Source organism: Sabethes cyaneus, chromosome 3 (genome assembly GCF_943734655.1).
Source record: "Sabethes cyaneus chromosome 3, idSabCyanKW18_F2, whole genome shotgun sequence".
NCBI lineage: Eukaryota > Metazoa > Arthropoda > Insecta > Diptera > Culicidae > Sabethes > Sabethes cyaneus.
The window spans coordinates 136035333-136063269 of record NC_071355.1 but is presented as its reverse complement, the minus strand read 5'-3'; the positions used below and the strand labels follow the sequence as shown (position 1 = coordinate 136063269).

The 27937-nt window shown below is 35.5% G+C and overlaps 1 protein-coding gene across 1 annotated transcript; it reads left to right on the top strand.

Annotated features, from left to right (window-relative positions):
- The first annotated feature begins 118 nt into the window (after positions 1-118).
- On the top strand, positions 119-27787 carry LOC128741580 (homer protein homolog 2). The gene is made up of 8 exons (XM_053837508.1): positions 119-425; positions 566-722; positions 4921-5052; positions 14463-14654; positions 14804-14991; positions 15291-15369; positions 26520-26807; positions 26866-27787. The coding sequence occupies exons 1-8, from the start codon at positions 421-423 to the stop codon at positions 26974-26976; spliced, it is 1152 nt and encodes a 383-aa protein (XP_053693483.1). The 5' UTR covers positions 119-420; the 3' UTR covers positions 26977-27787.
- The last annotated feature ends 150 nt before the right edge of the window (positions 27788-27937 follow it).

The window sequence follows — 27937 nt, the reverse complement described above, 5'->3', positions numbered from 1 at the left end:
CATATCTCTCACCAGGCTCATCACCAGTGTATATGTATCGATAATATCGACACTGGTATGCAGTGCAGTATCGCTGAATCTCGCATCTCCTCGCACATCTCAAATAAATCTCAGCGAGATACACTGTATTCAGATAAATAATAATATAATTTTTATCATTTAATTTTACGAAGTGTAGGTCGTAAAAATGAACTGCTTTTACGATAAATGTTAACATATACAACAATGATAAAAGTGATCTGAACGATATTCTGTGTAATGTTCGTATGGTAAACTGTAATCGATCGTCGACCTAGTGTATGTGTCAAAAACGCCCTTTTTTATAAGTTCAATATTGCTTTTGCTTCGGTCGCGAGGTGCTACAGAAAATCATTTTAAAACATTAATGTGCAAGTAAACCCTTCAAACAAAACTATCAATATGGGGTAAGAAAATTTCTGAAAAAGTCATTCGATTTCAGTTTAGTAAAACAGCAAAATGTATCTAATTTGCAGATTATTTAAACCTTATCATAATGATTTTGAACTCATAGGATTTCTACTAAAGTGTTTATTTTTCTGTTTAGGGAACAACCAATCTTCTCCTGCAATGCCCATGTTTTTCACATCGACCCTAAAACAAAAAGAACATGGATTACAGCAAGTTCAAAAGCTATATCTGTCAGTTTCTTTTACGATTCCTCAAGAAACCTGTATCGCATAATCAGTGTTGAAGGAAGTAAGGTAAGTGGCTGGAAGACTAATCTGTTGAAAGCATTTTTATCTGTATCAAGAAAAGATATACACCAATATTTTTCTGGAAAGTACATCTACAATGTTACGTTATTGTATTTGTAATCAAGCGAACCCGGCAAATCTGTAATAAACGAAACAATAAAAATAATCTACATTGAGCTGTACTCAACGAAGGCTCAGACACAATACTTACGGATTTTAGTACGTTGCGGAATTTACAACACTTGAATACAAATCAAATTCCAGTTAAAAGTTTAAATTATAATCATACCCACCCATGGGTAGGTGGTTTGTCAACAATCACTTAATTTTAGTTCTTTGTGTTAAACATAATCCGATGTATGTAGGTAAAAGAAATCTAATTTATTTATCTATTTGAGTAGGTGGTATTTTATAATCTACTCTTCTGTGTGGTAGGGTGATTAACGTTTGCATAGCGATCCCCCAGAAAATAAAACGCGGAAGTTATTTTTCCTAGAAAACCAAACTTAACCGATAATTAGAAAGTATTAAGCTTCAAACATGCGTTCACGAAAATTTATCATTGTGTTCTTTGCGTCTATCAGAAAATTATTATCCAGAAAGTACTAATTTGCAGAATACTCTTCTCCAAAGGAACCTAATCCAGACTGTTCTTCTCTAGAAAGTGTACTAATTGCCAAAATACTATTCCAGGACATAAAACCAGCCAAATAGCAGTAGTCAAATTAACTAATGTTTATTTGAGCGTCTTAGTAGAATACCTGAAACAATAAAAAAAAAAGAAAAACAAAAAGTTATATCCTTTAATTCTACTACTGTGTTTTATTGATAAATACGTATTTCGGTCTCGACGTGAGACCTTCATCACTATCTAACTAACTTAGACTGTTACAGACTGTTACATTCTAAGTTAGTTAGATACTGATGAAGGTCTCACGTCGAGACCGAAATACGTATTTATCAATAAAACACAATAGTAGAATTAAAGGATATAAATAATTTTTTTTTTCTTTTTTTATTGTTTAAGATTAGATTAAGATCGTCATCGGGGATATGAACGCCCAGGTAGGCAGGGAAGCAATGTATAGACCGGCGATCGGGCCCCATAGCCTGCACACAGACACGAACGACAACGGCCAACTTTGCAGCTTCTCGAGGTTTGATGGTCAGAAGCACTTTTTCCCCACAAAGATAATCACAAAGCTACCTGGAGATCACCTGACCAACAAACTTCGAACCAAATCAACCATATTCCTTATCGAGGGCCGGTTTTTCTCAAACATCACTAGCGTACGCTCCCAACGGGGTGTGGATATCGACTCGGGCCATTATCTAGTAGCAGTACATGTGCGCTTAAAACTATCGACAGCTTATACCTCGCGACAAAGCCGCCCTCCTCTGTTAAACATTCGGCAGTTAGACAACCCGCGAGTTGCCGAAAACTACGCGTGCGTACTGGATGAAGCTCTGCCGTCCTCTGTGGAGCTAGATGCTTCCACCCTCGAAAACGGTTAGAGTATGATGCTCTCGGTCGTCAACGAGGCCGCAATCTCGAGTGTACGAAATGATTGGTTTGACGGGGAATGCCAACAAGCGTTAGAGAGGAAAAAAAGAGCTTTGAAAAACTATTTAAACATATCCACGAGAGAGAATTTGGCCAAGTATCGACGAGCGCGGAACGAGTTGACCATGATCCTGAGGAGGAAAAAGCACCAGCAAGAGGACAGAGATCGTGAGGAGCTGAAACAACTATTCCGGGCTAATGACACGCGCAAGTTTTACGAGAAGGTGAACCAAACTCGTAAGGACTACACACCTAAAGCTGACATGTGTACGGATGTGGGAGGGAATCTAATCACAAACGAGCGCGAGGTGGTCAACAGGTGGAAGCAGTATTTCGATGAGCACCTCAACGGCGATATAGCAATAGGAGACGGAACGAAAGTTAACCTCGGAGTGCCTACAAACGACAACTGCGTGCCGGCTCCCGATCTCGAAGCGATCCGGCGAGAAATTCGTCAGCTGAAGAATAGGACTATCGGTCTGATTAGCGTTTTGTACATCGTCAGCTTTGTGCGGCGTATGCTACTTGATCGAAGCGTCTTGCGGAGGGAAAAGTAGGCTCGATGCGAAAGTGCCGCAAGCTATACAGTATTTAAAATCCTGTAAAACATTCTTCTCAACAGCAAACTAATTAGCAGAAATCATTGTACGGAAACCATTCGGCGGAGAAAAATGTTCTGCAGCAATCCATATAGCAAAATGTGCAATATGCTGCATACGTTTTATTGAGTGTTGCCGGTGATAGCTTTCCCTTGTCTTCTTCGCATTGAGTTATCCGTTATAAAATAAAAAGTGGCGGACGTGCTTTTTTGGTTTTTACACTTAACAAGCGGTGGTTGCAAATGGGGTTATTATAATATTAATGTTATTTTTCACCAACAATCCACTCCCTTGGGTAGGTGATTCGTCGAGTCCTTCAACAGCCGCTTAGTTCTTGGTCCGTGTGTAGAATGTTATCTAGCTTAATTTAATTTAGTTCCTGTGTAGTATGTAGTATTGCATAATTTAGCTCTATGTGTAGTATGTGTCACGGAACTGAACGAATTCGATTTAAAATCAGATCTGTTCAGGGGTTAAGGCACCGGGAGGGCCAAGTAAGTTCTCTCCCAGAGAACTGAAACAAAACCCTACCCGCCTTTCTTTTTTTCTCGCTCTTCTACATACTTTTTAGTACGACTTTTCTCATAGTAAAATTAAGCCGACAGTCCTGTACCACTAACCTACTGTAGATTCCTTCCCTCGATTTTTTTCACTATGTGGTAAACTAGTTACAAACTAATTATAAACTAATTTAAAATAATATACTTAAATAATCTATCCTTAGTTAAGCTCAAGGTCAAGCGGAACCAGTGAGCAACTTAAAAATACCATTAAAGTTTAAAATGGAAGTGATGGAATACCCTGGGCTTGGTGGTCAGCCTTTGGGGGCGTAAACCCGGTTCGCAAATGGGAGTGGGAGCTAAAAAGAGTCAGAATCACCCTGCCTCTTATTTAGTGTCTTATGTGGGCGGAGTTCTTACGATTCTATATCCACTCAAGATGACTTTAGTGAGTCTTGGGTTCTAGGTTTGGAGAACTCTGTCTCGCATGCCAACCAGACCACCTTTTTCTTACCACTGACTAAAATCCCATTCCTTCTTATTTTCTCTTCTCAACCTTGTCTTCCACAATTTAGGTTTCGTACACAAATTACGTAACGCTTAAAGGGGAGGGAGGGGGGTCGAGTTAGCGTTACTTGTTGTTACCATCGCCATCGTTGCCTCTCACACACATTAAACTAGACTGATACATGACTATATGACCAAAACTTGACGCTGTCTGATCTTGGAACCTTCAGAGTCAATTCGCTACTGCGTTTTATTGGCTGTCGTAAGCTGTTTCTGCAGGCAGAAATGACTCTTGGAGACCCCGATATAAGATCACCCCTCGGGCCTAGTGTAGAAGTAATGCGCTCATCAACGTCCAGCTAGTCAACCCCCCACAGATTACAGTTTACAGATGTTATTTTCACCAACAATGAAAATTAAAGTTTATATTAATGCAATATCGTAACGAATTATTTCTGCTTTATTGTTATTACACTGTCAGATTTCAATCACTTGATTAAAGTTAACTGATTTCGATTTTGGTTAAGCGAGTTATAAGTTATGCTTATCATAAGATATGAGATCTTTTTACCATGTTAGTAGCAAACGTTTCCTAGATGATTCAGGGCGAGCCGGCCGCAGGCAACAGCGAGTGTTCGCCGGTAACCCGCCGTCAGAAGCGCCGGCCACCATCAGCCACTGTACATAATTTGGACACTTACAGCAAAATCAAATGGAAGTGTCCAAATTATATACAGCAGCTAATGGGCTCTAAAATACGTTGGTTATCCTGAATTAAGGTACTAATATAGAGTACGAATGTAGTCTACAAAGTTTAGCGAAATAAATGCATAAAATTATTTCAATATATAATAATCCATAATATGCCGGAAGATCGTTTTGATGTACTGTGATAAAAATCTTATATTTTATAAGTTATATTTTTGTACTTTCCTTGTATATTTTTTCTTGATTGTTGTAAACTTTTTTCTAGTTGTAGTTCTTAATCTTCGCTTTACCTACAATCATTGCACTAATAGTTTATTTTTTTGCAGGCAGTAATAAATTCTACAATTACTCCCAACATGACATTCACCCAAACTTCGCAAAAATTTGGACAATGGAGTGACGTACGAGCCAATACTGTATACGGATTAGGATTTGCTTCAGAAGCAGAACTTGGAAAAGTTAGTAAATTTTTTCCTCACAGGAATTTACGTTTTATTTTTCATCATAATTTCATAATCATAATTTGAATTTGCTAGTTCCATGTTCAGATTGGTGTCCACGTTTTTCAGGTAAAAGTCGTTATCAAAATTTTGATGGACTTTTGGAATAGAGTTGCATAAATTTTGTGTCTTGTAAACAAAACATCTAGATGCTTTATTGTGGGTGCGCGTAATCACGTTTTTTGTTTGTATGTTTTTGAACCATTTCGCGAAATTTTTAACTTTTTAGTTAAAATTTAGTTCGATCGGAGTCATCTTCCTTACCTGTGCATATCTCATTGGCTCTCGGAATAACCATCGAACTGTCAAAAATAACCATGCTTATTAAGAGCAGGGTTATTTTCGACAGAAGATGAAATAGCTATCGAACTGTCAAATTTTAACTAAAAAGTTAAAAATTTCGCAAAATGATTCCATTTTGTTCCATCCAATAGAACCATTTCGCGAACTTTTTCAACTTTTAGTTAAAATTTGACAGATCAGTAGTTATTTCCCCTCCAATCGAAAATATCCCTACCCTGAAGCAGATAATGAGATATCACATGTGAGGAGAAAGGCTTCGATTTGAGCACTAATACAGTTTCACATCAGCAATTCTTATGGTATTGGTATTTTTATGAAGATTCCAATGATGTGGTCCTTGTTTACGGCACGCGTCTGTTCCTAGCGGTTTTGGCTAAATAAAAAAGATTTTACCCTACTTTTCAGTACAGTACAGTACTACTAGTATTGATCAATAACTCTGGAACCCGCTGGAATAAAACTGATCTTTTTTCGCCTAACTTTATTTAGATTCCAATGGCAGTGTATTGGATCGAGGCAAAATTAGTCATTTTACCCTAATTTTCTTAGTTAACGTTGACAAATTAAGGTAGCGTGATCTTTATTTGACCAAAACTACAAGAAACAAATAGGTGATGTGAACAAACACCAAACTATTCGAATGCATATGAAATAATTTTCTTTTGTTGAAAAAAGATTTAATTTATCCTAGCGGAATCCAAAGATATGAAATTTTACATCTCTAAGTCGAGAAAAGTAGGGTAAAATGCCCTTCTTTTGACAAAAACTACGGGAAACAGCTACATGCCGTAAACAAGCATCAGACCATTAGAATCCTTATAAAAATATCTCATCAAAAAATTGATCCTAGCTCAGTGGCATTTTTGTGGTAACTTCGTATTTCTTCACCTTTCCCGCATGTGCTGAGATGCCGGCGACATAAACAATAGGTAGCTACGCTTAATAAGTTGTCGAACCAAGCTACAATCAGAGATGATAACCGGATTTGAATCCACGACACCCGCCAGGGCGTGTGGGTCGCTGGTACCCGTGTACCTTTGAACCATACAGGCGCCCTTCATTTCCACTCTTTCTCCTCCATTCCCAAAAAAATTTTCATTACTTTCCCCTACCGTCCCTCCATCAATTGTAGAACCATCGTTTCAAAAAAATATTTATTGAAACCTGACCGCATTCCAAGGTTACAGACTAAAAAAACGAGCTTGGTTGATTTATTGTGTATTTAACTATAATATTACATTTTCTTTTCTTTTTTCTCTAGCTGTGTACCATTTACAAAAGTTAAAAGTTATCTACTCCAATCGAAAAACTTTTAGGAAAAAATACAATTTAAAATAACTAACAATATCATAATGGTTGCTTACGGTGATTTATCTATTTTGGACTGGTGTTACGGCTTCTGCCGTGCTCTGAATTTTTTTTCAATTCTCGGTGTTTTACTGGCAAAGCGCAGAAGATGAATCGAATTGCTCTCTCGTTATCGGATGTTACTTATAGTTGTGCTCCCTCTGCGCAAGATGAGTGGTTATAAGAGATTCAGGCACGGTGGAACAGAAAACGAACGCTCTTGGTCGTTGTGAAAAGCAGATTGCTCTGTCTCTGTATGCTGAGGATGAACAAAATAAGGCCTGGTTACGGGTACTTTATTTAACGTTTTAATCTAATATTTACGGCAATAATCAAATGGCAACGTCTAAAATACGCGTAACATCGGTCCAAAATAAATAAATCACCTTACATGCATTTATAAAAAACGTTATACGTAGGTATATATTTGTGATACGCGTTATATAAATCTGGTAAATGAAGCTATTAAAAGCTCATATTTATAGAAAAAATCGGGCCCTGTTGGCATTTTCCATCACTTTTGCCGGTGTCTTGGGCAATATGCTGTATGAATAAATCAGTTTAGGTTGATTTTTTAATTTTGGACAGATGTTACGCGTGTAGAGGCCCCTACGGTTTATTACTTAAGAAAAGAAAGACAGTAATTTATTATATTGCAACGACGAACTTAAGGGGATCCTCTGGAAAATGCCTTTTGGCATGACATTTCGGAAGGTATCAACCTCTCGAAAATGCAAAAAAAATCAAATTCGATTTTTTCGACCTTCCTGAGTCCCCCCTTGAGAGCCGACGTGCAACATCAAAATCACAAATATTTTGCTGTACATTGGGGTGTTATTCTTAGGCTGTGAACCATTTTGCGAAATTTTTAACTTTTGACAGTACGATGGTTTTTCGAAAATAACTCTGCTCGGGAGCATAGTTAGTTTTAACCAAGTTCTGAGAGCCAATGAGATATGCACAGGTGAGGAATAGAGCGTCGATGTGTTTCATTGATTTTTCGTTGGATTTCTTTTACATTGGTATAGATGCTTATCGCATAATACATTTATTCAAACAACCCGGGTTGAAATGAGATGAATTTTATCTTTCAAATAAAATAAAAGAACATCAGAAATTTATCTGATTTTAACTCGGACAGAATAAATATTTTTTCATCCTCACCTTATATGCTCTCATTGAGCAAAAAAACTATCAATCCGTCAAATATGAAATGGTTCACATTCTGAACTGATTTTAACCACTCAAGGAGAAATAACCATCAAACTGTCAAATTTTAACCAAAAAGTTAAAAATATCGCGAAATGGTTCACAGCCTTACTCTAGAATGAAGGGGTGTTTCCCCATCAACCTTAGGAGAGTTCTATATGCGACACTCGCGACTTCTTACTTCTACTTCGCGGATGAGTGTCCTTCTTACGTATTCGTTCTAGAGCGTAATTTATCTTCGCGCTCAATCATGCGCGTTACTCTCTCTCACTCACTCTCTCTCTCTCTCTCTCTCTCTCTCTCTCTCTCTCTCTCTCTCTCTCTCTCTCTCTCTCTCTCTCTCGTGTTTATTAAACTAGCACTACCAAATTACTACTAACGACTCGCCTCATTGTACTCTACCTTTTGAGCATCAATCAACAATCAAGATACCGCTTTTAGAATGTGTTTTAGGAAATGTGTCCAAAAAACATGCCCGAAAAAGTTTTTTAGAATATTTTGGGATTGATATTTTTGTCTATCGAATAAAATAGGAAAAGGCAGTAAAATGCATTTTCCTTAGTTTTAGACCTCTATTTCATTACACAGACAAATTTACTCAAAAAATATCACAATTTTCTATAAACTCGTCGTTCGCCCCGGTTGTGAAACAGTGAAGTTCTCCGGTGATGAAAAATTCAGAAAAACGATTATTCAATACTTTAATGATCACAAACATTTTCAACACACTTTTCAGGCACATGAGAGCCAAATCCGCATATTTGAGATCTTGAACTTCCTGTTTTTATATACATTGATTACGATTTAGATTTAAATGATTAAATTAAGAAACTGATAAATTACTTTGCATATAAGGTGTTTTCCGTTAATAAATGAATGTAATATTTTATTTTCATATTTCTTTATTTTCTTCTTTATTTTTATTTTCTTTTATGGATTTTTCGAAGTGTTTCACAACCGGGGACACTTTTTTTTTGGTCAAAAAATTCTATCTCTCCCAATTTCGCTATAACTTTTTTGTTTCATGCAAAAAATATATGCTGTCTTTAGCAAAAACATACGTAAGTCTTCAATCTTTCAAATGCTTCAAAAAGATTTGAAATTAAATAATCCGTTCAAGAGCTATGACCAAAAAACAAAACCTGTTTCACAACCGGGGACATTCCCCTACTTTGGATTTTTATTTATTTACTAGGTTGACCCGTCGTGGCTAGCCACGATACCAAAACCTTTGAAAATGTAATATGGTTTACAGTTCAGTAACACGTAAAATTTATTAGTGAAACAGCACTCAAATTGGCAACCATCTATTAATTAAAACACATGTACTCTACAAAGGAAGCAAATGGGGCTTAGATAAAAGGGCAAAAATCTGTCAATTGCGAGGAACGTGCTGCTCGAGGGAGTACATTTTCAAAAAGTACTCAATTTTAGAACCGTGTCTCGATTCGGTCTCGCCAAAATTATGATTGTCGAAAATATCGATTGAATTATACCGGGCAGACGCTTGCTGCCCAATCCGCTATCACTCGTTGGACCACAACTACAAAAACAACCTTCGTTTTAGTAAACCAGACAAACTCTTGGAGTAGTTATTTGTTTGAAATCGAGTCAATGCAATACAAAATCTTTGGATATTGGAGATTTCGACGGCTTTCTTGTGATCTAATTCTTTACAAAATTAGAATACTTTTAATATACTTGAATTAAAATACTTTACAGTAAATGTCTAAAGCTACTCTTGCTAATTTCTTAAAGTTAGAACCTAAATTTACGGACTTCAATATTTATGTTACTTTATATTGAGATATTTCCGGTCGGGTCTGTTTAGCAACAAAACCATGGAACAACACTTTCCACATAAACCACATGTGGTTTGCATGCATTTTGGTGAATTCTTGCTTTTTAATGATCAAAGTTTGAATGTGTTCCTTGATAAAACACCAGACTATGTTTAAGAAAACACGCTACATCACCTCTGTGTGATTCAGATATCATCCCACACCTAATTCGGAAAGGGTTTTAGCTACGATTCTCGTCAGAAACTCCGAAAGAAACAAATGTAGTCTACATTATGTAGGTATAAAGATACTCAACCGGATATACGTTTTCGCGCTTTAGTTGAGTATGTGCTACTTTGGTAGCTTCTAATAATCAATTATAGCTTGAATATATCGTAGGCTGTGCTTATCATCACGTGTCAAATCACATGTTTACTCCATCAATCTCAAACGGTTGACATTTGCTTCAAAAATTTGTTTTAAAATCAAATGTTTTTATTCAAACGCAGGATTTTTTGAAATCAGTATCACATTATGTGGCAGCCCATCAAATTGCCTATCTCACACACCCACCCACTGACTGAAATCATTGTTACCTTTACAACTGTTGGAGTCTACATTTTTTTATTTAACGGCTTGTTAGGATCTAGCGTTACATTCAGACACAAGGAAACTATATAAATTATTATTATAATTATAATAATTTATTTCTTTATTCTATTCTGTAACATAAGACTCGTGTCTTTTATCTGTTACAATGAAATATCTTTAGGTAGAACAGGCGCAAAACTGTGTGCTTAAAAACTTACAGAACAAAATCATCACTATAACAAGAAATAGGGTACGGGAGGGTATTTCCAGCCCATTAAGCGGTAGCCTGAACAATATTCACGAATTACGTTGAAACTATATCTATTCGAGATAAGATTTTTATACCAGTTGATAGAATAATATTTACTGAATATCGGCGTGTATTTTGGTCGTAATAAAACGCTACTGAATTTGAGTTATAGTCGCGAGAAATGATGAAGTCGTTACAGCTAAATTGAGCCCATTTTCTATAGTGGTGTCTGTGTTTTTTAAATCCGAATTTTTTTATGATGGTTTGAGACCCGTCACCCCTGCGGTAGGGTGATAAGGACTCTCATACAAATAGATCAGAAATTTTTGCGTAACTCAAAAACTAATCGAACTCCACAAATTTTAGACTCTTTCATAAAACATTAGTCAATAACACCACCAGAAACTATCAATAGTAACATTAGATGATTCAGGGCGAGACGGACACAGGCCGCGAGTGTTGCCGGCGACCTGCCGTCGGAAGCGCCGGCCACTGCGGGGAGGGGGGGAAGCCCCCCGTAGAGATCACCTCTATCTAGGTTTATTTATTTTCCTAGATCTACTGACCTCTATTACTTTCCTTCAGTTGGGTCACCCCTGCGAAATGGTAATTTCTTCGAAAAGATTTTCCGTGAAATGGTACATCCCGCGTAAGGTTTTCGCGAAATGGTATTCTGCGAAGCTCTATATTCTGCATTATGGTCAACCGAGAATTGATGTTCCGCAAAATGGTATTCGGCGAAATGGTTTGTAATGATGGGGATTGTGTAAATGCTATCCGCTTTATTTTATCAGGCTAAGCAATGGGGGTAGTTGTTTTCTATTTTACTGTGAGGAAAATTTGTATATTAAAACTCCCATGAACTCCTTTATCACAAAGTTTCTGAAAACTTGCAAAACTCGAGATTGTGATAAAGGTCATCCGAGATTCAGGATTTATCTACAACATATTTTACTTTGTGGCAATACGAAGTTTGTCGGGTCAGCTAGTATAAGATAAAACTTAAAAATCAGCTTTACGTACATATATGCATACTAAAAAATTGACGCGCAAAACTGACTTATTCGTGTTATTTTGGAGGCGATATACGTGATAAGGAATAATTATATGCATTTCATCAATATACACTCAAGTCTTTTTTTACACGGGGGATACGTGCCGTGTAAAACAAACCGTTTAAAAAAACCGCGTTAATTTTTTTTGTTTTGTTTGTTTGTTTTGATTATAGTCACTTCAACAGCTTGGTTCATTCGTGACTTCTGCGGGGTTGGGAATTGGGATTTGAACCCGGGTCCTCGGCGTGAGAGGCGTGTAGTGTAGTGCTAACAACTACACCGGAATTGACCCCACCGCGTAATTCAAAAATAACCGAAAAAGTCACGCGAATTTAAAAATCGCTGAAAAACCGTATTAATTCAAAAAATGATGTAAGAAAAGCCAGCTATTATCTATATATATAAAAATGAAATGCTGTTCGTGTGTCCGGTGAACTAGGTTTAATCGCGTTCGTAAGGAATTTTGTTGGGACGAGGAGACTTTGTCAGTCTTTCTGACGTATTTCCCAAGCATAGATGTCAAATTGATCCAGGTTCAATCGACCAAACCTCGTGCGTTTTTAGCCTTGACCTTGAAAGCCGGCAGGCATATATAATTTTTTTTTGAAGCGGTAGTTCTACAATTGGTGAAGGAAAGGTAGGAGAAAGTAACGAAAAATTTTTGAATGAAGGGGAATGAGTGGAAAGATGGAATGCTGGAAGGCGACTCTTATAACCCCGGAATGCGCACAAGTGCCTCTGCTTGTGGGTCCTCCAAATCCCTTTTGGTCCTTCTGTAACAGCATTAGTGTGAAATTCATTTAATAATCAAATTTGGATCTACTGTAATTCTACCTACATACACTGGCAGGTCCTTGAAGTGATGATGGTTTTCCCCTACTACTACTACTAATAGAAGATTTTCCGATCGATTGGTGCAAAAATATTTAAAATCGATCGGGAAACCGCTAAGCGATTAGCGTTCAAAACCTATCATTTTTCGTGACGCACGCATTTTTCGATTTTCGGAACGACACCCTATCCCAAACCTTGCCGTAAGACGTAGTCCTACGACAAAGTCTAATGAAAACATAAAAAACGGATGTTTTAAATGTTAAAGTGGTTTGAAATGGTACAAGGAAAAGTTGCAGCGTTCCGTTACTCTTACGCTCATTGGACTGTAATGCCTCATAGAAGCCAAATCTGTAAAAGTCATGTATATAACATTTGTACAGTTGCGTATAAGCTACAATGTTTCTGAATAGAGTACCGTATTATTATTTGTATTTTCGCTGCAGTAAGGCTGTAAATAGATTTTGCTTTTATGAGGTAATACGGTTCAATGAGCATAAGTGAGCGGCCCTGCTCATTAAAATATATTTTATTTGGTAATAAAATCATTAAAATCGGCTCAATGGTTCAAAAGTTATGAATATAAAATTAGAAAGGTTGACAAACCACAGTTCCTAGTGGAGAAGGGATGTGTCCGTTAGCGTTACGGAATAGAAAAATCTCACTGAAATATTAAAAAATTGCGATGCAAAATAACTGGATGTTACTTTGCGTATTTGAATTGCCATTTTTATACCCATTCTGTGTATAACTACATACCACACATGCCATGTAGTTACTGTAGGATACAAAGAAATATTTATTATATTATATTGTTATTGTAATTTGTCGGTCCTCACCTTATAATTTGTCGGTCCTCACTGTATACTGATCTGTGCTTGCTAATAGGAATTACACGCCACGAAAAGCAACGCAAAGATATCATGGCTTGATAGGATGGTTGGGCAATCATAGCTACCAAAACGAACGCGGTCAGAAACACTTTGTTTTAAGGGTTTGCCAAGATATAATGGCCACGATATCTTTACATTGCTTTTCGTGGGGTGTAATTACTATTAGGAAGCACAGATCAGTATACGGCAGTAGGTTGTCATAATTTCTCCATGGCAGTGTACGGCAAACCCTTAAAACAAAGTGTTTCTGAACGCGTTCGTTTTGGTAGCTATGATTGCCCAACCATCCTGTCGATGCATCAACTACATTGCCCTCGATGCCCACAACGCCATCAACTGCTTCTTCGGTTGAACGCGCATCGCACAAATTATGGCCAGCATGAACCAATTTGTCGACTGACTCTAGCGTATAATCAGGCTGATTTTAACTTTTAATTGTTTGATTTTCGGTAGTTTTTGTTAATGTTCGATAATTGCAACTTTGTGTTTAGTGTTTTGTATTGATAAGCATATCTTTATTTCTCCCGACGAAAAGATATTGGGTTTTTATGCCGGCTTGAAAACTGCTATGTATGCACTTCAAGGCGGCTTTTCCCAGTCATGAACTTATTCATTAAGACATTCCTGTCGGATGAAGTACACAATAAATAATAATGATATATAAAATATTTAATCTACATACTTGAACGTGATGCAATATGTAGCAAAAAATATTTAAAATTTGATGATCTGGATCTATGGAATATGTAATCTTACTTACAGTTGTACAATCATGTATGCGTTCCTTCAAAATCGTCCAGCTAGACCAAATCGGGGGCACCTAAAACCAGGAGTAGGTTCAATAAAGTGTAGATATAATCGGTATCCCACTGTATTTCGGCGCATTCTTTTTGTAGATATAACCCATAGCTGAAATTGCACAGAAGTGTCAATTTAAAAACATTTTTTGTAATACCAATCGATTGAAGTTGTCAAAGTTTTTCAATAATTCCATTGACCAAATTAATATGGCAGACAATATACTAAATTTGAATACTATTTAAATAAATTTGAACTATTTTCATGCTGCTGTTGTAATACATTTCTTATTATTAAAACAAATTTTCAGTTTATCGAGAAATTTCAAGAAGTTAAAGAAGCTACAAAGAACGCTCTGAACAAATCTTCAGCAAATGGTAATTCTACCGTTACATCTGCAAATGCATCTCCGGTCACTGCACGTTCCTCTATGTCTAATAGCGACAGCTTTGATCCCAACAATGTAGATGCTCCATCTACCCCTGCTAATAATGTAAATGCTGTAAGTAGTTCATTTTCATTTCGATTAAATTGCTGTTTTGCTATAGGTGTTGGTGTTTAGCTTGACCGATTTGATTCAAAATTGGTCAATTCGACTTCCCTAATACAGCCTCGCGAGAATTCATTTAGTTTTCGTCAACTCTTTTACAGAATATCAAAACGGATAGTCCATCTCATCCATCTACAACCAATGATGCAATGAATAATTCCAGTCAAATTACTAGTGAGCTCAAGCAAATCTCAATAAATTCGTCATCCAGTGACGGCATGACGACATCTTCTGCAGAGCAGCAGCTGAAGTATGAGAATGAACGACTAAAGCTAGCCCTAGCACAAAGGTAATATGCTAGACACGTTTTCGATGATTTTCACATAACACTAACTTTGTATGAGTAAAGTTTTTTCCATTCAATTCTACTATTATGTACTACTATGAATTCACAAAATATTCACTTCACAAATATTGCGCATTTAAAAATATTCACTCTAAAAAGGTGTTTCGTAACATAAAGTATTTTTAAAATTTTACAAATATTTTATAAATTCGCCTATTTTGATTGTTACATCTTTCTTCACGGCTTTGGTGAAAAATTACTATAATTTTTGTTTACTAATTTGTTATTATTCATTAAAACAGCTCTGCCAACGCTAAGAAGTGGGAGATTGAATTAGCGACTTTAAAAAGCAACAATCTTCGCTTGACAAGTGCTCTACAGGTAAGAAAGAATTCTCAATTCATATCAAAGAAAATTTACATCTTTCATCAGCGATTACTCTTAATCACAGGGAGCATATGGTATTTAAAAAAACTAGTTTTTCCATTCACTTTCTTCAAAATTCACTGCTTCTAATACAACACCTTTGAAACATTTTATCAAACTTTCAAATTTATTAACGTTTTTCATAAAACCGCCATTAATAAAATCGGTTATCATCGTCCTTCAAAAACTTGTATCGATCCTTGTAAAGTTCGGCACACTTGTTTAGTAAATTTAGTACAATACCAGGCATAAATAGTATTACGCATTTTAATCCAGGGGATATATTACGGTCGCGATCGCGATCAATTGATCATTATAATTGAGTGAATTCCGATATTATTTATTGGTGCATTTAGCATGCGTGTGCATTATGATACACCGAGTTCCAATATTAATCGACAAAAAAAAAACCGAAAAATCCGCGACATGATCAAAGATCGATGTCGCTGCCTCTAGAGCTAGCTGACTAACCGGCCTATACAGTATCCACTGAACAACGGGCTCTAATATATTTCTTTTGTCTACTTTTTTCAAGATACAACTACAACATGGAGAAAATTCAAAATTTGAACTGAAATTCGGATATTTTTGCTCCATCAAAAGGAATGTCCTTGGTTGGGAAACGGGTTCGGTTGTAAAACACACGCTATGGCTGTGAACCATTTCGCGAAATTTTTAGCTTTGTGGTTAAAATTTGACAGTACCATGGTTTTTTGAAAATAACCCTGCTCGGGAGCATGGTTAATTTTAACCAAGTTCTGAGAGCCAATGAGATATGCCACAGGTGAGGAAAGAGTTTCGATGTGTTTCACTGATTTTTCCTTGAATTTTTTTCACCAATGTATGGATGTTGAACATATAACAAATAGGGGAACTGGGGGTAAAATGAACACCCTTAGCAATTTCGCCATTTTCTCCCCCAGGAACCAACCAAATGCTGAACGCACTATATGAGTTGAAAGCTGGATTCATATTCCACGTAGCCATATATAAAAATGTTTGAAAAAGGACGATTTGTCCTAAAAAATTTCTTTTCTTCGAAACCGTCACATTCGAGTCTGATTTTTTTCGTGTAGTTAAAATGAACATGCAGTGAGGGCAAAATGAACTTGTCATAGAAAACTACAGTTAAGATGCAGTTTGGATAAAATAAACATTATTTTACATTATCATTGTTCTACATAAGCCGCAGATATTCAACAGGGCTGTTGGAATTAAAATGGGACTCCACAAAGTGAACATAATGTATCTTCGCCACGTTCCACGTTCATACATTTTCATAACTAAAAAGTTAAAAATTTCGCGAAATGGTTCACAGCCTATGTTGACATTTTTTTAACCTACACTCTTAAATTATTCTATTCTTGAATAGGTCGGACCTAGCCAAAACTTGGTTGAAACTACTCAAAATGCTCTTAATGTGTACAAGCCCAAATTTGGCTACTTCCTACTACCAATTGTTTGGTTGAAAAATCACTAAAAATCTAAGTTTGTACACTTTAAGGGCATTTTGAATAGTTTTAACCAAGATTATCCGAGATCTACCGTGCCAAGTATTCTAGCTTTTGAGCAAACAACAGTAAAAATACAGCTTTTAGAATGTTACGTAGGACCTATGTTCGAAAAAATACCCAATAATATTTTTTGGATGTTTTGGGATTGATTTGTTCGTATATCAAATTCTATTTCATCATACAAGCAAACATTAAGTAAAATAATTGACTCAAACAATATTGCATTAATTTTTGCAATGGCGTCCGCCCCAGTATTAAACAGTAAAGTTCTACCACAGAGGTTCTACGGTTCCGAAACTCAACGAACATCTATTATTTAATACTCAACAAATCAAACATGTTTAAACTACATGTTATGGATTTTCCAAAGTGTTTCGTAATCGAGGACAGTTTTAGTCAAAAAATGCACTGTTCTCTTTATTTTTTTTTAAGCCAAGAAAATGACGTATGACTTCAAGCTTTCAAACACTAAAAAGATTCGACATTGGATGATCCGATCGAAAGCTATGATTAAAAAACAAAACCTGTTTCACAACTGGAGACATTCCCCTTCTCATCAATGATTTGAAAAAGGAAGTAAAAAAGTATTTTCTGACCTTGGCAATATTAGTCATCTAACCAAATGTATTTCGATTTTTGATTTCAGATAATCCGTTCTCAAGTTATGATGCAATGAACTATATTATTTTTGAAAGACGCCTTCAAGCAATATTCCGTCAGCAGCAGTAATTGTTTCATATTACCCCTTGTAAGTTATAATTACCTTATTTATAAAAACCCGAATTAATCCACCTAGCGGCGAGACCTGGTCTTTCTACTAGATCATTTTTTTATTTCTTAGAATCTGAATATGTATCTATAATTCAGTTAGCCATATTTTTAAACTTCAATTTACTGCGAGCAACTATTGTATTTTCCTTACTAGACTCCAGAATGAATATATGTAGTAAATCAATAATTCAAAAACCGAGCTGGAATGAAAAAACACTGCAAAAGTAGCGCCACAAACATTTCCGATTGCGAGTAACAGCAAGAGAAGAAAATTACGATTGAAATGTTTCAAAGTACTTCCTGCTTAAAACGCTGGAAAAATTGCCAGTTTTGTTTAGACTATTTTTAATTGAAATGAAATTTTGCTGATGTGTTGAATACCGTAAGGATTCATTTTCCATGAAACCTAGTTTTTTCATTAAACGTAACTGTTCAAAAGGGCGTATTTAGAAATGAGGTCAATATTTAAAAACAAAACAGATCTCAAAAACTACTTATTTGTTCAAAATAACGTCAATGAAAAAGTTACCGGAAATTAAGTGCATGTTCAATAAAAATTACACTGCCAGAAAAAAATTCATGATTTAATGAAAAATCATGATAAAGATGTGAATTATCTCCAGACATGTCCCCTCAAATTTTCCTCATATTTTTTAAGATAGCTTGAATTATGCCCTAAAATTTGGTGAAGTGTTATCGATACGGACACTCCTTCGAATTTTAAAAAAAAAATCTAAAATATGACAATTTTTTCGAAAATACCGAAATTTTACTTTCTTCCAATAAAACTCAAAAAAAAATAAATTCTACATATAATTTTGAACAAAATATGTCATATAAACTTTTTTCTTAGGCCTAGCCGTTCTCAAGTTATTGTTAATTCAAGTTAGGCTTATACAAATTTAAAAAAAAGTTTGTCGCCCCCCCCCCCTTCAAAAATTTTCGAATTGTGAGGGGGCAAAAAAATGAAGTGTTATATTGCAATCTTTAATGATAAGCAGGTTTTTTACAGTTCAACGAGTTTACATCTCTAAATTATCCAATATGTGCAAAGTTAAAGCAGTTATCCCGTTAGTTTTGATCAACTTTCTACGCCAACGAAGCTCTCTGGTTCCTGTAGCTTAACCTTAAAGTTCCCGGCGTCGAAAATTGGGGGCATGCAATCAGACTTTTCAACTTGTTTTAAAAGAACCGAATTAGATTGAGGTAAAAATCAATCAAACAATACATGAGTGAAATTCGGTACCGCTTTTGACGGAGATATTCCGAATTGTAGTGGGATTATTTTTTCCGGTCATAGGTATTAGATAAGATAAAAATAGAAATATGACAAATTAGACACTTTGGAATATCAGCTACCAGTGCTTTCGGGGCTCCCAGTTGGTCGTTTTATGCCGTAGTGTCCAAGTACATACCCTAATTTTGGATGTTGGGAACGTAAAACTCAAAGGTACAGTTTTTTACATGCAGAACACTGCCGGTGGAAGCATAACTGTCCCATGTTACATTTTGTCATTTTCGACATTTTGTTGTCTAACGTTATAATTATATATACATTTTTATAATATGAATCGAAAACATGGTGTTTATACTAGAAAATATCGAAATAATTTGAAGCCAATTTGTCCCACTGGAAAAATGGACGCATATTTGTCTCGCTGCATATACCTTTTCATATAAAATGGTTTCAACTTGTATACAAGATTTAGTGAAGTTTTTCAACATTATCTCAAAGAGGGATGAATAATAACATGAAAACTAAGTAATTTTAGAAAAATCAGTTTTTCAACTTTGAATGCGATTTTCTCATTTTCGTGTTTTGTAGCATGGGACAAATATGCTTCCGGCGGCAGAACAGATGTCACTGAACTGTTCGAAACATGAAATTTTCGAAACGTTCTGCATCCTTAATATACAAAGGTAACACGTTCTTGTTGGGGAATAAGCATCAGCTGGGGAATGACTAAATAAATATTCATGGAATATTCATGACTAAAAGGTTGACCAAGAAACTAGCAGTTTCAGAGATTTGATTTCTTCAAACATGTCGGTAGCACAGCATATACGTTCCAAGTAAAAAAGTTGTATATACTTAAACTGCCATTTTCACACTATGATTAGATTACGATACTATTTCGTGGTACTCGATTTCAGAGTTATACGTTTGTGGCACACTAAGGTGATCCTGTGGCACTCCACTATTATCAAACTGATTCATCTCTACCAGGATGCTTATTTTATGTGCTTGGGTCGAAAAATATGGAAATTTGGTTTGGTTCGAACTAAAATTTATGTACTGTAAAAATTTTTTATTAAATTTTCAATAATATTGAAAAATAACCGCTGGTTTCTTCTCTTTTGTTTAGTTATTGATGGTTTGATGTTATTATTTTTTTCTTCCCCCCTCCCTTCAACAATATTTTGTGACATAAACTTTTTTTTCAAATTTGTATAAACCTAATGTTAAAATCTAAAAATTACGTCCTAGGGTAATTCTACGCGAGGCATCCGAGAACCATGTAATCGACTTTTACGGATTTAAAGCAAATTTTATCAGACTATTCGTTATAGGTCAAAAAGCAAAAATCCAAAATTGAGCACCGGTTGGTCCTCCCCACGGTTAATGGGAGCACCTCCCAGGTTTTTGTTAAACGCTCTTATTTTCTTTTGCTTGTAATCTCCAGAAATATTTGGTTTAAGAAAAAATCATCTTCACATTTTCAAAAAAAATTGACCAAGAAATCCTAAAAAATATTATTTATTTAACGGAAGTGCTACCAAATACTTTTCAATTCGATTTGAAAACAAAATTTCTTTACGATAGCTCTTCACCAGATTTTAGAGTATAACTAGAGGACCCGGCGTGCGTTGCTACGCCGTTCAAAAAATGGAGGACTTATAATGCTTAAGATTTGCTTAATCGTAATCATGCAACATAGAGCGTTTTATCTACTCTAATAACAACTTTATGATCAATAACATTCGTTGCACCAAATGAAGTCATTAGAAAGCACGAATTATATGTTTGGATATTCACCAAGAAATATTTTGATTGCGGTGTTATCCGGAAAGCAGTGAGCGCAATGGTTCCGATGGAGAATTAAATCTCGATAATTGAATTTTGCCATTTGCACAACACATTCCTGGTGTTGCTATCTTTAAAAAAATATGAGACAAATCTAAGGGAATATGTTTTGAGATAATTCTTATTTTATGATTTTCATCATGATTTTTCATGAAATTTTAAAGTTTTTTCTTTTAGTGTAATTTTTTATTGAAAATACACTTAATTTTCGACAATTTTTTCTTTGATGTAATTTTTAACAAATAAAAGTAGGTTTTGAAATATGAATTTTTAAAAACATAATACCCTAAATACGCCCGTTCGAAAAATTACGCTCGACGAAAAACTTATTTTGTTTCATGGAAAATAAATCCGTGCGTGGTATCGAGAATATCAGCAACATTTCATTTCAATCAAAAATAGTCGAATCAAATCGTTTTGTTAGCTGAGCTAAAATTGCTCTTCATCACTTTCCTGTTTCCTGTTTTTCAATGCAAATTACAAAACTGCAAATTGTACACACATACATCATACATACACACATACATACATACATGCATACATACATACATACATTATATACAATCGACCCTTAATTGATATATTTTGACTTTGCACGTTTTGAAAGTTGTAATATACAGCGCTTAAGTGTTAAAGTTTGAATAACTTTTGAAAGAATCATCCGATTTTCAATAACTCGGTTTCGTTTGATAGATCCCAACAGTAATTTTCAAATAACAATAAATAGTAAAGTATTTTCCATTGAATTAATGCTTATATGTAACAAGTTTTTGTAATAAGTTTTAAGTACTTTTGTATCACGTTTCTTTACGTAACTTTCAAACCATAAGCCCATTCATCATGAAATTTGGAAGTTAAGGTTTTGAAAGGCTCCCCTTCCATATGTAATAAATTTTGTTCGAATCGGTTGAGGGACCTATGAGATAAGGAAGTCTCATATTATTCGTATTTTTATACATAACTTTTGAACTAAAAGTCCGATAGGTATGAAATTCGATAGCGAGCGATAGGGACACCTAGACTTTTCATTTGACGCTAAAAACACTAAAAGCGATCCAGCCATCTCCGAGAAAAGTGAGTGAGATTAAAAGCGTTACATACACACACACACACACACACACACACACACACACACACACACACACACACACACACACACACACACACACACACACACACACACACACACACACACACACACACACACACACACACACACACACACACACACACACACACACACACACACAAACCGCGTAAAAAAACCGCGTAAAAATAGTCGCGTAAAAAGCGACTTCAGTGTATGTTTGAATATTGTGTATCCAGCACTAAGTTGGACTTCCGAAAAAACCAACGGGATGGCAACGTTGTCATCTCCCATATATTTGGTGCGTATTCGACATCACTGGCACTGGCACCCGAAAAATGGCCTGTTCACCCTAAAGCAGTGTTAAATCGGGTAACAAAACTTGTTACTGGCTGTACCAAATGATTACAGTATAAGATTATTTATGCAGTTTATTACAATTTGCTAAATATCCTTGCGGTTTTGTAATATATTATACATCATATAATGTTTTTCTGTAGAATGAGTGAAAATACGACAACAGTTTATCCAGTTTTGGTGAACGCGGAATGAAAATAGATGTTCGTTACGCTGAAATCCTAGCGTGCCACCCCGTTGGAAAAACGGCAAATGATTTTTCTCTCGTACCGTACATTAAACCTAGTATCGGAAGTAGTGCGCTATATAGAACGTCTCATTTGCTATACAGCGCATTACTTCCGACACTAGGTTTAATGACCGGTACGGAAGAAAAATCGTTTGCCGTTTTTTCGGAAGTCCAATTTAGTGCTGGCGACACAATATATAAAGCATAACGTGGCTTAAAGAACAAAATAACCAAAAATCAACATGGAACACCTTATGCAAAGAGAGGCAGTGAGGTTCTGGCTAGTTGTATCGGAAAACCTAAAGCTCTATAGGGTAACCAACGTATTTTGGACCCCCTCAGCAGCTGTATATAATTTGGACACTTACAGCAAAATCAAATGCAAGTGTCCAAATTATGTACAGCTGCTGATGGGGTCCAAAATAGGTTGGTTACCCTAATATGAAGTATGGCAATTAAACAGTACCAGGCCACTGACATCATTCGACGTAAACTGAAATGCATTATAGTTTTCCATTAAATAAAACATAAATAGCCTAATTCATTTTAAAAGATATTTGTTTACATAAAACCAAATGTAATAAATAGGCCATTAAAATATCACGTAATATTACATGATTTACGATGTTCCATTTATGTGCATGTCAAAAGACGTAAATTTACAGGATTTTTTTTCGAAGTGTGTATATTAATGCGCAGGATTCGTTTGAAACACAAATTTTGAGCCCGCTCAGTTAGCTCCGGGGTACGATGCTGGTCTAACAAGCCAGTTGCCGTAGGTTCGAAACTCGACTGACCGGTGCCGCTATTGAGACAATAGGATCTTTACACTAGTCCCGTAGTTTTCCTGTTCTCTAGTAACCGGCTGCGAAATCTATTGATAAAGAAGGGTCAAGTTCTTAAGGACGTTTATACCCATGGTTTTGCTTTGTTCGTTTCGAGCCCACAGCGAGCCTTGCCTCGGATAAGGAAGGGTTCGTGAAGCGTACGCACCAGCTCAGGTTAGGTGAATATGTATCAGTTTCAGTAGTGTAAAGAATGTGCGTGGGGAGCAGGCTGTGATTCTGGTCACAAAAACTGCCTCGAAGAAACGGGTTTTATTGAATTAGGCTAGATGTACCAGTAATAGCGGAAACTCGAATCGTTTCATAATTTTGGCGGATTTTAGAATAATTCCAAGAGAATTTCAATTTTCTATTGTTAAATATATATTTGTTAACAGTTTTATCTAAGGGCACATATAGTTAAAATTTAGGATGTTGGTACAGAAATTATAAATTCCTTTTGAACAGACCAATAAGGTGAAATTGGCTAAGAAATACGCAACAATTCATAGCATTTTAACAAGCCTACGCTGTTATCCACCTGATTCCATGCTCACTGCAAGCGTTACGTTACTAAGGGCGATAAACAAAATTCCACTATTATAGGCAAATTTTCCACTATTATAGGAACATTACCACTACTTTAGGAACATAGACTAATGTTAAGAAAAGCAATATTTTAGATATATTAACCAACAGAATTGTATAATTTTGGTATGTATTTAAAGCTAACATAATGGTGCACCATATTATCAAATAGTCAAAATCAAAATCAAAATTTGAAACTGGTAAATTTAGCATTCTAATTGTCTTTAAATACTATCCCCTGACATAACTCCTCCATTACTGGAGCATCTACCCTAGCCAAAGCAATTTCACAGTTTTTATATGAGCTTAAGATTACGTAACCTATGTGTGGGTATATAAAATTAATGTTGGTAAACAAATGTAATGTGTAAGTGAAGCCACTGATGAAGCCTGCGAAATACGTATCTGTCGCGAATAAATAGAAATAGTAGAATTTAATTTGGAAAAGCTTCCAATTTTATTTTATTTCAGCATTCTTGCTAAAATTTCTGAATTGCTGGTTTAGTTGTTGAGTGGCAGTGTTGCTAAAGCTGCAGAATTTTTTATTGCCATACTATTATAGAGTTTTAGATAAAAACTAGTCCACAACGGCCGGCATATTTGTTTTCAATTTTTCGTACTACTTAGAAGCAAGTAAACCGATTTAAGCTGAAAAGGTCGGCAAAGTTGTTATTGTAAAATTCATGATTAATCAACAAAAGGGATCCCGGAATCTAGGTAAATTATGTGAAGGAATACCAACCCGGTAACAATGTGACAGCTCCCATATAAATCAAACGTACCTAAAACTGCTGGTTCATGGTTCACGACAGATATTTGAAAGCGGCGTAAAAATAAAAGAAAGAGCTTATTATCGTTTTTTTGGCAAAAAAATCTCTTGTGCATATAAGAACTGAATTGGTTTATTATTTCAATGGAGCATTTTACGAACTGACAAAATTATGTCAAGTACCAAAACGTTTCCGTGCGGATACCAAATCAAGTACCAAAACGCGGATACCGGATCAAGTACCAAAACGTTTCCAAACAGCGGATAACTTTCAATGAGAAACGCAATATTTGAATACTTTAGAGCAAACAACTCGTACACAAGAGTAACAATCTTGTAATAAATACCGCTTTTTATCTTGTAAAAAAATTAATCAAGCAACTCACTAAGAATTCATACAGTTTTGCCGAAAACATGAAATAATGCCGAACTAGTCAATACGCACTTTTCGTATCGTTGTCCAGACAGCTTTTTGCGTTCACATTTAACGTAACAAAAGGGAACATTTCCTTTGGAAATCGAAGGTGCGTCAATTTTGACCGGCACGTAAAAACGATCGTCGCGACATTTTTGATACTGGCGGGTGTTATGGGAAACTGTTAATAACTGTCACTTTGTTACGGGGTAGAGGAATACCGTATAAAATTTTGAAACGATTAATCTAGAGATTTGGTGTTATGGCTTATGCGCACTTCAAAAATTACAAGTCTCAGAAAAACACCTTAATGTCGAGCAGGCATGAAAAGCCGGCTTGGAATAACGGGCACTTCAAACATTATAAGGTACCCCGGGGCAAGTGGGAATACGGGGTAAGTGGAAACTCATAACTCAACTCATAAGCTCATAACTCGCTTCAACCTGATTTTCTCCAACTGAACTTTTCTAGAAATGAAAGGTACAAATCCAACACATACATTAAAATTTTAAAATTAAAATTAGTTTAATTATAATTGGCTATCCAAACACCAAAATTGAACTTTTAATTTGGGTGTCGTTTCCAATTTGTTTTTAACGCAACTTTCTATAAATGATAGTTTGGTCCCACGCGTTCGTAACAGTACATGTTTTTCTGGCAGTAGGTAAACATAACTAGTGTATCAACAAATTACACATGATCCTGGAAGTGGAAAAATAAAGCTTTATAGTTGTTATAGCGTAACTATTTGTTATGATAGTTTCACTACTAGCTCTGTCGCATTGTGCAAGGTAGAACAAACAGATTATAATCGTATTTACGAACTATCAAAAAATGGTTAATCATAAATTACATCTCGTAAGAATTGGATATAGTTTAATCTTCAACTACATTGCGTTAGAATCCTGTATTACTGCGTAATTGCTCACGAATTGTGTTATACATTAATTATTATAGAGTTGCCCGTCGTGCTTCAATAGTAATCTGTTTTTTTTTTGGCATATGTGGATGAACCATTAATAAAAACATTATCTTTGGTTGCTTTTTTCAAGGCTTTAACGTGGCTGTATGTTAGCATACACATTTTTCTGTTATTTTGTGCTTTTTAATCAAATTTGAATATAGACCTCACATGAGGCAAATGGGACCTACCGCCATAATTTTGAAAGTTCTCCTTAGATTCATTACATGTAAATCAATAGTCCTTTTTTATGATTAAACCTTCGAAATGATACCACTGAAGAGTCTGTGCTGGAAGAATTTTAAAATAATCATAGGTGTAGATTACACAGTCGAATAAACCCTAACTAAGCAATTTTTAGGTCCCGCTTGTCCCGGGGTACCTTAACTTGGTCAATTTTGCTCCGGTCGACTTAAGATATTGACATTATATTCTTTGAGATTCATTCATTTAAAATAATAAAAAATCAAAGTAAAAATACCTCGTCATATTATATAATCACAAGGAATCAACTGCTAACGTGGATGAATGGAAGCGACAACTTCACTCATATAAAGAGGAAAACCAACGTTTGAAAGTTCGTTATCAAGAACTGGAGGCATCGAAAGGGGGCATTACTGGAGTAAACAATGGAGGACCTAATATCACTAGCACTGAGATAGCGGATGAACTTCGACGTGAAATTGCCTTGCTTAAAACTAAAATCGAAGACTTGGAAAAGCAGTTGATGAAACAAGACATAGAGCTGAAAACAGCTAATAAGAGTTTAAAAGATAAACAAAATGATCCAACGGTAAATTTTAATTCAATAAGATATACATATATTTCATTACTTTTCCATTCAATTTTAGATGAAGCAACTCACGACGTATTGCAATCAATTCGCAGTGCATGTTAAAGAACTGAACGGTCTTCAAAATGAAATGGAAAAACTTATTCAAACTCACCATAAAGCTACTTGAGAATTATATGAGAGAAACAGTCAGGCAAAAAAATCATTAGTGAGTGTGGATCTTCAGAGCAACGATCAGGCAGAAGATGGTAATATTAACTATAACATGAACAATAATTTAATTGCCAACATCATCGACATTGACCCTAACTTGGCTTATAATCCATTCATACTCACTAGTAGTAGTACCTCTGTCTGTGTCAATAGCGCATTCCAGACAACAGCTGCAACCAGTACAATTGATGCACAAACTCGATCTCTTGTCAACACACCGAAAACTGTTATCTCTAATCGCGCGAATTCTGGTATTGTTTTAATTACTACCAAATTAAATCAGCCTGACGGAAGCAAACTTATCCATTTCAATAGTAGCAGTACCAACACTCTGAGTAAAACTAATTTGGAGCTCTTCAATACTGTCCAAAAAGCAACATCAGAAACCAACTTTCATAGTATACAGAAGCAAACTAACGTAGTGTCAGGTGACCAACAACAACCAAAAAAGGCGACTATTTTGGTTTCAAAATCAAAGACAAAAACCGGACTTCCACTGTTACTCAAGAAATCCAAGTAACGAAACAGTAGTTTTTTTTGCTCCGATCTGTGTAGACTATTTTTTATTACAAAAAGTGTTTATCTTAAAAACCGTGTAACTATTTCAACGTGTTTTATTGCAAAAGTTGCAGGTATATGATCATATTTAAAAACATTGATAGGAAATATTATTTGTAAACCTTTGTATCAGACACAAAAAGTATTAAATCATTTTTTCCCTTTTTAACATTGGGTTTATCACATAATGTAAATTTAATATGACCTTGCCAAAGATTTTATGTTATAGTTTATATTTAAAATGAAAACTATGATATACATTAGCATTTACTTTGCAATAACTCTAAATTATATAAATAGACTAAAAGAAATCCATTATAAACCGAAAACTATTTTCCAGAAAATAAAACGTCGACGCT